An 11,610-nucleotide genomic window follows, 5' to 3' on the forward strand; every position below is an offset into this window, starting at 1 on the left:
CTGCCACCAATCAGCATCAACAGTACTGAGCAATGGCCTGATGTGGTATAAGACAACTTCCTATGTTCCAACCAATCTTTCTTTAGGGGAGTCCACGGGGGAGTACAGAAATCACAGCATCCACAGAATAAGTTGAAGCTTTTCTTCTTTGAGCTAAATCCACTTATTCTAGAAACAGGACTGACGGAAGATGGGTTTCACTGATGGTATAACAGAGAACATTATGAGGAGACCAGCTGAGCCCATTTGAGTTTACTCCTCACCTACATGTTAAGAATTACCAATCATAAATTCAGTTGTCACACGGAGTTGTACCAAGTCTTTAATTTTCCGTGAGGCACCCTGAAAACCCATTTACTTTCCCTGAGGTGTATTAATTATTGAGTGCTGAAAGAAATACAGTAACAGCCTTTACAAAAAGCTGTTTGGCAGGGCAAGAAAAGACAAATTGAACATACAGTAGATACAGAACTGCCCTGAGACCACCGGGTATAGGGAAATCTAATAATAATAATAATAATAATAATAATAATAATAATAATAATAATAATAATAATAAATAAATAAATAATAATAATGATTTCTGAGTAGACTTGCAAGTTCCTGTGAAGACCACATTCCTCAGCCTCAAAAGGATGTTCTTTTTAAATGCTTTATGATTTGCATTGCTTGTTTAACTTCATTTTTTCTTGCCCTGATTTAGGGATGGGTTCAATGTGAGAATTCCGCTGCCAAGCACCTTGTTTGATGCACTGCCCCGTGAAATTCAGAGTGGCATGTTACTGAGAGTTCAGCCCGTTCTCTTCAATGTGGGGATAAATGAACAACAAACCTTAGCAGAGAAGTATATATATTCTATTTTTAAAACATATCACACTTAGCCAAAGTTAGATTAAATCAACAGTCCTCCTGGGACTATATTAAGTTAATTTACTAGTAAAATCCAGTTCCCTACAGCTTGGTTATCCAAATATTGGCTCAGGAATAGGTTGGGCGACACCGAGTTTAAAACATTGGCTTATTTCAGTTGCTCAGGTGGTTGTTCACTTTCACAGTAACAACAACAACAATTTTATTATTTATGCCCCGCTCATCTGGCTGGGTTTCCCCAGCCACCCTGGGCAGCTTCCAGCACATATATAAAAACACAATACATGTTGTATTATGTTTTTATATATCATCTGCTGTATAATGTGTAAGGTCTGTTACTACCTTTTGACTTAATCAGAGTCCTGTTCTCATGGGTTACTTTGCTGCAATAGCATCCAATGCTTGTCATATTTAAATTGCCTTAACTATTGTGCCAATGCAGTTGCTTTGATGGCCCTTAGAATGTAAGTTTTTGGGATGGTTTAGTGTGATGTAAATGAGCCATAAAAAATCTCAAGTTTGCATGGTCCTCCCATCTTCACTTCTCCAGCGCAGCTGAAAGGAGTTTGAAAGCTTCCCTGAAGCACAGCATGCCATATCGCCAGAACTGGCACACTGTGGTTATTGTTAACTATGGTTTGCTTGAGACAAGCCTTGGTCTTTGGCTCTGTCCAGGGGTGCCCAAACTTTTTTCAAAGAGGGCCAGATTTGATGATCTGAACATGCGTGAGGGCCAAATTAGGCTGAATTAGGCCCCCAAAATGGACTCTGGACATGCCTAGTTTATGCAAAAGTAGCTGTAAGTTGTTAAGTTGATCAGCTGTTCCCTTGATAATTTAGTCCTATCACCCCTCTTCATTAGTACCTAAATTTGAGTGATCATTTGTAGTTTACACACTGTCTGTCAAATGTTTAAGGTGAGTCTTACAATAACATTTTCAGCCTTAAATCTTGAAGCTGTTCTCCTAGCTTTCTTTGTTTGGAAAGGATGTGTGTGAATGAGAGAGAAAAACCTTATTTGTGCTAAGGTGGCTTCTTTGATTTTTAAAGGTTTGGAGACACCTCTTTACAAGAAGTGATTAACATGGAAAGCTTAGTGCGGTTGAATTCCTACTTCGAGCAGTTCAAAGAAGTTTTGCCTGAAGACTGTAAGTGTGCCTAAGAAATTCATATCTAATATGCTTAAATTTAAGTTAAACAACGGCCACAGTCACTCACTGTAGTAATCCATAAACCAATCATAGATAAAATGAAGGGTTGGGGCAGGAGATGATTTTAAGAGCAAAAGGAACTTGGTGACAAGGAGTGCAAACTCTCACACAACTGCCACCCGCTGCTTTCCTCTCAACAGCCTCTCCCTGGTGACTCACTGATCTATGGGGAATGTAAAATCAGCCCTCCCCGCTCCAATGAAAGCAGTTGTCCTTTTTAGATTCTCAAAAGTATCTGACAAAGTGACACAGTTTGGAGGAAATTATATTGGAGATAAATTTGGCCATTAGATCATGACTTTCCCATAAAGATGCAAAGGCTAAATAAATAAATAAATATGTAAATAAAAGGACATTTTTATATAGATATACTTTTGAAGAGAGACAGTTAGGCCTTTTATCTTTAACACTTTTTGTCATCTTCATTTTTAGCCTGGCAGTAGTACAGTGGTACCTCGTGTTACGGACGGGATCCGTTCCAGAGGCCTGTTCATAACGCGAAATGCCCACAACTCGAAGTGCTGTGTCTGCGCAAGTGCGTGGAGCAATTTAGTGCTTCTGCACATGCGGCAAAACCCAGAAGTAACCCGTTCCGGTATACTTCCGGGTTGCAGCAGGACGTAACGCAAAAAGATGCAACATGAAGCGGACGCAACGCAATCTGCACAGATAATATAATGCCTAGTATAACAGAACCAATTTGCTCAACAGAACGATCTCTCATATATATATATATATATATATATATATATATATATATAAATATATATAATAAAGTAGAAGTACTGGAGTATAAAATTAGCATGATGAAAACTGAGTTATAAGATTCTGTTTAAAATGTGAGTATACAGAAGCAATTTGGCAGTCATCGTCTGATAAACCCGTAAGAGAATTTAGAATTTTTCTGTCCCTGAACTTAAATTATATCATGGAGAGCAATCACATATTGGTAATTAATAAGATTCAATTGGACATTCAAATTTGAAAAGAAAGGGGGGGGACCAAAATTAAATGGGGGAATATTATATAATAGTCAAGATATGTGTGCGGCAAGCACAGTAAAGGAGGATTGAGCCATCAGTACCAGGCCCTAGTTACCATGATTCACAATGAGCAAGATAGTGGCTTGTGACTTTGTGGGGGGCAACACCTATTTCCCTACAAAAAAAAAACCCCAATACAGAGGTTTTGTGCAAAATAGCTATTTAGCTGTACTGAAATTCTGATAGAGATCTTGTGGAAAACATCCATATTATTATTATTTTTAAAGAAGTCATGATGTACGTAGGTGTCTCCTAGGTGATCAGCTACACATATTGAGATGCTAGCTCTACCCACCTAGGTTGTTGAAATTCCTACATGCCTTCAGCATGTAGTAATCAGTGGAAACAGGCCTCCTGCCAGAACTGCCAGAAACAAAATAGGTCCAGCTGAGGAGCAAATGGGAGTAGGGGTGTGGCAAGAGGGAGTACCCACTGATGCACGTTACAAATCATCCACCCAAAGAAAGTACTAACAAACTTTCACATGACCAGTGATAGTGAATGCGTAATTGATATTTTTATTTAAGGGTTCTTCCACAGTAAGAGGAAATTATGATTAACTGTATAAAAATATGACACTGGCATTTTGTTTACGATGATGTAATATGGGGTGTGTGAAGAACTTGTGTGCACAAGTGGTATTGGTTCCACCATAAAGGTCCACCTGGGAGCACCTTAATAGAGAATAATATAGTTATGTTTTGCAATGAAAGAGCAGATAAGAGTGAAATGAGATGGTTTTTCAATATATTCAAGTGAGGTCATGTCCCAAGAGCCAATTAAGAGAAGAAGCTGAGACAACTGAGGTTGAATTGTTATTAGCAGGACCAAGTACAGGTATGTTTTCTAGATTCTACCATTGAGTTAGTTATAGCAAAGGAATATAGTTGCTGTTTAAAATAGAACCAAAGGGGTGTGGATCTGTTTTTTGGCCCAAAGGCCCCATTCCCTCTTGGCTACTCCTCCAAAAGAGGCTGCTGGATCCGGCCAGTGGCCCAGCTAGTCCAGCATCTTGTTCTCATGGTGGCCAACCAGATGCCTGTGGAAAACCCACAAGGAGGACCTGAGCACAAGAGCACTCTCCCCTCCTGTCAATTCTGGCAATTGGTATTCAGCAGTATACTGCCTCTGACTGCAGAGCAGAACCATCATAGCTACTAGCCACTGATAGTCTTATATCCTCCATGAATTTGTCTAATCCTTTAAAAAGGCATCCATATGGTCTTCATAAGTTTCAAGGAACCTGATTAATAGACCATTCCAAAGGGAGAAGGGCAGATGGACTGGGAAGTGTAAATTCCAGGAGAAACTGCCAGAGCCAAAGCCTTACTGGGCTTGTGCCAGCAGCACAGAAGATGGTAGAGTGGCTCTTTCTGGTGTTTTTCTTCCTTGTCAGCTTGGTGTCTTTTCCCCCACCCCTTCCCATTGATCCACAATGGAGAGACTTGCAAGGGCAGATGATCTTCTCTGCCTGTGACCCTCCCTCTCTACTCAAGGAGAGACAGATCTGCTCTATCCTGAAACTCTTCCAGGGTCTATAGGATTGCTTTCTAAGGAAATGGTGATCACTTATCATATGAAGCTTAGTCTTTCAATATAAATTTGCATGCGGGTGAAACAATACTTCTGAACCAAGAGGCATACTTACAACATGCATTGTGGCAGGCAACTTATAAAAGGTGCTTGCTGTTTGCGGTTTTCCTAAGTACTTGCATTAAAAATCTGGTTTTGAAAAAAAATCTGCTGACTGATTAATTAGGGGTGCTTTTTAGTTAATTCAACAGATTTTTTAGCTGATCACATAGTATAGCCCTAACCGAAACAAATGACAATTTTTAATATGTGACATGTGGACAGTTTCTTGATCTAGTTTCCCAGATTAGTATACAGATTCTAAATTCCTGGGGTACAAAATGCCATGTGACCCCACTGTTCAGACACAAATTTAGCTCAGGGTGCTCATTTCTACAAAATTTCTAAGGTACTGCACAAAAATAGGAGAAAGGGATCAAATGTATAGTTCAGCCTGAATAAATCTGCATGTGCTGATAAACCTTTCTCTCATGTCTGACCACAGAGAATGGGGAATGCTGACACTTTCTTTATTTCATTTAAGGTCTACCTCGATCTCGTAGTCAAACGTGCCTGCCTGAACTGTTACGGTTTCTTGGACAGAATGTACATGCAAGGAAAAATAAGAATGTTGATATTCTTTGGCAAGCTGCTGAGGTATTTATTATTCTTATTCTACAAACATTTGATGGATATGCGATGTTTGTGCAGGTCACCATGTTTACCATTTTACTGCCCTGCCCTGCCAGAATGACACCACTGCCTCTGCCCACCCCTTATGAGCTACTGCTGGCTTGCTGTGCAGCATGGAGTAAGGTTGGTGGCTTGTCCAGGAAGATGGGTCAGGTCTCCAAGGATGTTGAAGGGGGAAGGGAGTTACATGTTGCTCATTTGGAGGATGGGATGGTTTGTAGCCTTACTAAGTCCATTGTCCTTGCAAAGGCTGATCGCTTTCCTTCCCAGGGTGCATGGCCATGAAAACCCATGCCTACTGGCAGAATCTCCTGTGTACCACCATGTTTGCTATGTGATATTTATTTGTCAGTGTGCCATTGCAGTAGGATAAGAGGACAGAAACATCCAGGCAAAATGAGCAGAGGTGGACAACCTCCAAAATTCATTTACAGCACTGAGATAGTAGTAAATGCCACTTTGTTTTCTCTTCACCTGCTGGTATATAGCCCACCTAATGCTGAAATGGGGTATCTGTGATTCTTTCGAAGTTGCTGGACTAGTGTTTCTTCATTATTATTATTAAAATTTGTCTCACGGCAGCTGACAGGATAAAATCACAACATAAAAACATGAAATACACTATCAAAATAAAAACAATTTAATAATTCCACCAACACATTTTACAAGGGCATTGAATGTCAATCAGCCAAAGGCTTGATTGAAGAGGAACATTTTTGCCTGGCACCTAAAGGTGTATAGTGAATTGGTCATCCTTGACCAATGCCCATGGTGGCTGAGGCTAATGGGAGTTTTAGCCCAATAATAACTGGAGGGCTACATGGTCCCCTTCACCGTCTAAAGGCAACCTTTCCCAGCCTTGGGTCCCCTTATTGCTCCCAAATGTGGGGATATTACATTACACTGAAGCATTACAATGAAGCTAATAGATAGTGTCCTTTTCTAGATTTGCCGCAGACTCAATGGTGTTCGGTTTACAAGCTGTAAAAGTGCCAAGGATAGAACTGCCATGTCTGTGACTCTAGAGCAGTGTCTAATATTGCAGCATGAACATGGAATGGCTCCACAGGTCTTCACACAAGCCCTGGAATGCATGAGAAGGTAAGGACCGTCTGCTCGCTGGCCTCTTGTTCTTAACCCTGGAGCCATGTAAACTGCAGATGGGTGGTTTTCAACCATCTTTGATGGGGATAGTTATATAACAAATATAACTATCAAGAAAGATAAATTGCACAGCCTACAGTTTCCTGAAGTACTTTGGACCTCACTCAGTATTTTTTGATATAAAGAGAGCTGTCATATTTGTATGTGTATATTTTAAAAAATCTCCTAAAAGAGGAAAATACTTTGTATAGTTTTCAGCAGTTTATTGAATAACTGAGATGTAAAGAAAGTATTGCACAGGGTGCAGTCTTTTCTGCTCTACCAATTTGAAAGCTTTGTAATTGTAGGATTGCCTCAGTTGTCGTCTTGCCATTTTTACTTAGAGGTGATCTGTATGGTTTACCTGTTCTGTGAAGGATACACATCTGCAGGTTGCATTGTTTTGCTATGCTTATTCCTCAAGCAATACAGTTTGCTTCTTCAGCAAATTGTCATTTTGAATGTTTCATGATGCAGCAATCAGAACCCATCACAATCTGTCAGTGTTCTGTGGTCATATCAGTTTAACTCCTGTTTTCTGAAGCTGCAGACATAGTTGGAAATTCTCTTGTTTTTTAAATGTAAGGAATCTGTTTACTGTTCAATACATTGTTTCAAGCACTACTCGAAAGCTCCAATTTTACATACCAAAAAAGAAAGGATAAGAAATCCAGTTTTAGTCTTTATTGGTGTTTTCAGCACTACCGTGGAGTCCTGTTCTCAACATTCACTTTCGCTGAATGTACTGTACTGTGTGTCTTCTCACCAAATTCTCAAAAGTGTTCAATTCTCTTATCCTTTCTGTATGTTTTTGCTATTTGATCCTTTCTAAATCTTCAATGGTCTACTTTCTATGTTACCTTTTTACTTCAGCAATATTGCTTTCTGAATTTGCCATGGAGTCTTTTATGTAAAACATATGATTCCATAAAGGGGAATCACCTTAAACCTGGGCTATGATTAAACCAGCATCTTGGTTAAGAAAACATTAACATATATAAGAGAGAAAGAGATAGAAATATATATGCTCAAATGCATTCCCAGCCTCATTCATAATATTTAAATGGTGTCCTTCTGATAATACTAACTACATTTTTAATAGATCTGGACATTTTTAATAAAAGTGGGTACAATAGGCATTGTTCATCATTTTAAAGTCTCATTTAATGCACCTGATTGTTTACCCAATTCTGGTTTTGGAGAGAAAAGCCATGCCGTTTATGTTAAGTGCATTTAACATTTAGGAAAACAACAACATTAGGGCTGGACCCAGAGAAATGCTGGGAGAAGGGTGTAAATTGGAAGGTTATCACCCCACTCCCATCCTTACTTCAAGAGCCCCATGAAGAGCTTCACATAAGGGTTGGTATGCTGTGGTGCAGGGGACTGAGGTGGAAGGAGGAATCCTCAGAAATTGGACAGAGGTAGTCAGGGGCATAGCATGAGGGGGCTTTCCAGGGTGATTGTCCGGGGTGCATCGGGGTGGGGTGCTGCTTATGCCACCTTCCCTGAACCAGCCTTGCGCTGGTGTTGTTCACTGAGTAGGAGGCCAATTTGCCTGGCTCATTATGGTGGATTTTTGTTTGTTTGATGACTTTTTAAAAATCATTTTTTTAACTAACCTACTTTGGAGCTAAGTAATTTTTAACACTGATACCTTTAATAGCTAGGTTATTGAACTAATATGGTACAACTCACATTGAAGAATTTTTGAAAGGGTCAAATGCTATAATGGTTATTCATGTTCAGTTTTGCTTTTCAGAGCTCCCTTCCTTTGCAGCATGTGGAAGCATGGCAGAGCAGCATGGAAACATTGCTTGGCCAAATGAGAAAATGAACATGGAAAACCATTCTTGTTCAACCTACATGTATTTATTTTCAGTAGATTACAGTATTCTTTCTTATTTTCTCTTTTTATTCTCTTTCTCTCTCCTTTATTCTGTAATTGTGCCTTTTATTATTATTATTATGATTTAAAATTGGCACACCTCCCTATTCTTTAACCTAACACGTTCTATTTTCTGTTGTGGCTTCTTTGATGTTTCTTTTTCTCCTCTTCTTGATTTGATTCTGTTTTATTTTGCCACTTTTATTTCCTTTTGGTACGACCATTGCATGTCTGTGTGTGTTTCTTTCTTTACTTTCCTTTCTCCCCGAACTTCTTCCTTTTCACAGTATTGGAACACGGGAGGTAGTCACGCAGAAGAACTTGTGTGGCCTGGTGCCCATCCGGGATTTCAGGCTAGACCCCAATCTTCTCTACTCTATTCCTTTACTAGCTCTAAGCCCCAATTTACTGATTGTGTGGCTATTTCTGAGCATTGCCTACTTGGTGGCTAAATTACGTTGCAAGTGAAGATGAGTTTAAAAGCAAACAGAAGCAAAAATTTCAATGAAGTGCCAGAATATTTATTGCCACCTGGTACCTATTTGTCAAAGAATGTCTCATAGCATCGTCTGCCAAGAATAATAATTATTATTATGCCTTACAATTTTGTGTTTCTATTGTACTAAACTTGTAAATACACATCAGATTATTTTATGAAAAGGAATTGTATCGAACGTTTAAACTGTTAACGCTTTCAGTGCTTGTAACATAGTCTGACAGCGGCCCTGTTACCTCGGTATTTTACCCAACCTGAAGATTAGTTTCTCTTACCAAATATTTTTCAGGCATCCAAATCCGGAGTCTCTTTACTTTCTCTCTCTGTAGATACACACAGTTTTGTTTCACATGTTCCATGTATTCCAGAGAAAGGAACTTGTATTCCAGAGAAAAGAATTTGTATCTTTTTTGTATATTCTTAAAGTGTGTCAATCTTGCGTTTCATATTTATGTGATATGCGAAGAAACAAAGTGATGGTTTGTAACAGGTTTAGCTAAACAAATATGCTCAGCACCTTACTACTTTGATTTCTAGGCATAGCCTCTAAAGCAGCCTTTGCCAACTTGGTGCCCTCCAGATGTTTTGGGACTACAGTTTCACCATCCCCTGCCAGCATGGTTGTGCTGGTTGGGGGCTGATGGAAGTTGTAGTCCAAAACATCTGGAGAGGGCAACAGCTTGGTGAAGGCTGCTCTAAATAATTATAGCGATCCATGCTTAGAATCATGTACTTGTTTCCCCCCCTCAAAGTTAAATCTGTTGCAGCAAATTATACCACCTTTAAAAAAATAACCAACTTGAACTGCAGTGTACTGCATGCAATATACCGTACTTTCAGTTTATTTCTATATCTACTTTTTTAATGTATCAAAAAGGGAAGAGTGGGTAGCAAAGAATAGCTTACAAATAATCTGTAATTCTATTTAAATCTCCGAGAAAATATTTTTATAGTATATGTGAATGCGATCATATGTAAATTAATCCTGACATTAAATATTGCCATAAAAGATGCACTAATGAGATATTTCAGCTAATGGTTAACGTTTTAGTTAGAAGAGATGAAATAAACTTAAAATAGTTAAAAGATGCTAACATAATTGAGTAACTGTTCCCAGAAAATTACTGTAATACTTTAGTGGACAACTGAGAATTATGCTTAACTGCTACAGTTATGACATTTAATTGTTCAAATATGCACATATCAGCATTCAGAAAGCTTGTATAAATATATTAAAGTTATAATTTTGTGGATTAATTTAAGTATAAGGCAACAGCCAACATTGCGCAAACGGAATTCCCCTTCTCTTCCACTCGCCATTCCCTCCCCAATTCTGCTTCAGAAGGTCTATGAACCTCTAGAGCAGATTTGGGGGGTGCATGGGATCATTAGGAAGATGAAACCCCACTGCCCTAGTGGCAGTCCGTTCCACAGGCATGTGACTGCCATTGTAAATTTGAGATTTTAAAAGGTGTTAGGTAGGCTTAGAGACAAATTCTAACTGTCATGTTCTATTGTGCTATGTCCCAATGGTACAAAGATGTTGTCTCGATTGCATTTATTTTGACAACTAGTATAAGAAGCAGATGTAGCCTTGATTATGGACTGTTTGTATGTTACCAGAGTAGCATGAGAGCTACTGCTCCTGTAGCTCAATCCTGTCCTGGCTCCAGTAACATTTGTAGGAAGCAGTCATGTGACTTGGGGTAAACAGGCATCATTATTTCACACTACATCAAAATCACTTCTTATGTACTCAAAGCAGACCTGTTGAAATTAGTGGACCTAAAGTAGACATATCTACTAATTTCAGTGGATCTGGTCTGAGGAGGATGAAAATTGGATGCAACCCAGTGATGTTGGTGTGGGAAATACTCCTGATGCATGAGACTGCTTTATACAGACATTACTGTAGAATGTTTCTACAGTTGCAGGCTTCATCTGCTCAGAAGCAGCAGCCACACTACTCAGGCAATATAACAACAGGTCTTGTGAGGAATGCATTGCAAGATAATTATCTGCCCCACCCCCCTGAAATGTAAGCACACTGCATGGCAGCATTAAAGCCTTTCTTGTCAGAGGAATGCTTCATACATACATTGTAACTTGTCATTGCATGCATTGAGTCTTGCCTCTCAAACAAGAATAAAAAAAACACGCATAGGGTCAAAAATGTCTATCTGGGTCATGTTTCCCAGAAGCCACAATTTCAAAACACACACACACACACATTTCTTGGTAAGTAGCCAGTTGTTAGGCTGACTACAGCCAGGCAAGGAAGCAGTTTTACTGTTTTTTCTTGTAGGCTGTCAGTGTGCCACAAATGATTAACATAGGCAGGGGTGGGCTAGTCAATATTTGTAAGACTTAACGATCCTGCCTTCTCCTTCTGCAGCACTGAAGATAATGGGGTAGCTCTTAAATATGCAGAGCTTTGTGAATCCACAAGAGCTCAGGATGGTACCAAATGAGTTTCAGATAGTAAACACATCCTCAATCAGTGTACACAGAGTAAGCTGGGTGCACAAAATCAGACTATCTATACATACCCTCCCTCTGCTAAATCAAAATGTGTGCAAATTGTTGCCACCAGTTTAACACCCTAGAATACTTTTGTGCTTTTAAATGAATCCAAGTGACACTCAAGTATAAATTAAAGTCACTACAGATAGTGTGACGCTGTGGGTTAAACCA

The 11,610-nt window shown here is 39.2% G+C and overlaps 1 protein-coding gene and 1 long non-coding RNA gene across 33 annotated transcripts in view; one reads left to right on the forward strand and one right to left on the reverse strand.

Annotated features, from left to right (window-relative positions):
- Window positions 1-11,610, forward strand: part of INPP4A (inositol polyphosphate-4-phosphatase type I A) — a 105,551-nt gene that overhangs the window by 87,690 nt on the left and 6,251 nt on the right. For 10 of the 31 annotated variants that reach the window (XM_083610554.1, XM_083610538.1, XM_083610541.1 and 7 more), the window contains 4 exons: window positions 704-844; window positions 1,921-2,018; window positions 5,241-5,353; window positions 6,336-6,490. In XM_083610554.1, coding sequence (XP_083466680.1) covers window positions 704-844; window positions 1,921-2,018; window positions 5,241-5,353; window positions 6,336-6,490 — 507 coding nt within the window. Of the gene's footprint in view, window positions 1-703; window positions 845-1,920; window positions 2,019-3,880; window positions 3,962-5,240; window positions 5,354-6,335; window positions 6,491-8,707; window positions 10,040-11,610 lie in introns of those variants that run through there. The other 21 variants (XM_083610549.1, XM_083610528.1, XM_083610530.1 and 18 more) reach the window with 15 other exon arrangements.
- LOC310761267 overlaps window positions 1-11,610 on the reverse strand; it is a 30,482-nt gene that overhangs the window by 5,501 nt on the left and 13,371 nt on the right. The gene's annotated exons all lie outside the window — the stretch shown is intronic.

Source organism: Podarcis filfolensis, assembly GCF_964270895.1.
Source record: "Podarcis filfolensis genome assembly, chromosome: 4".
Lineage (NCBI taxonomy): Eukaryota > Metazoa > Chordata > Lepidosauria > Squamata > Lacertidae > Podarcis > Podarcis filfolensis.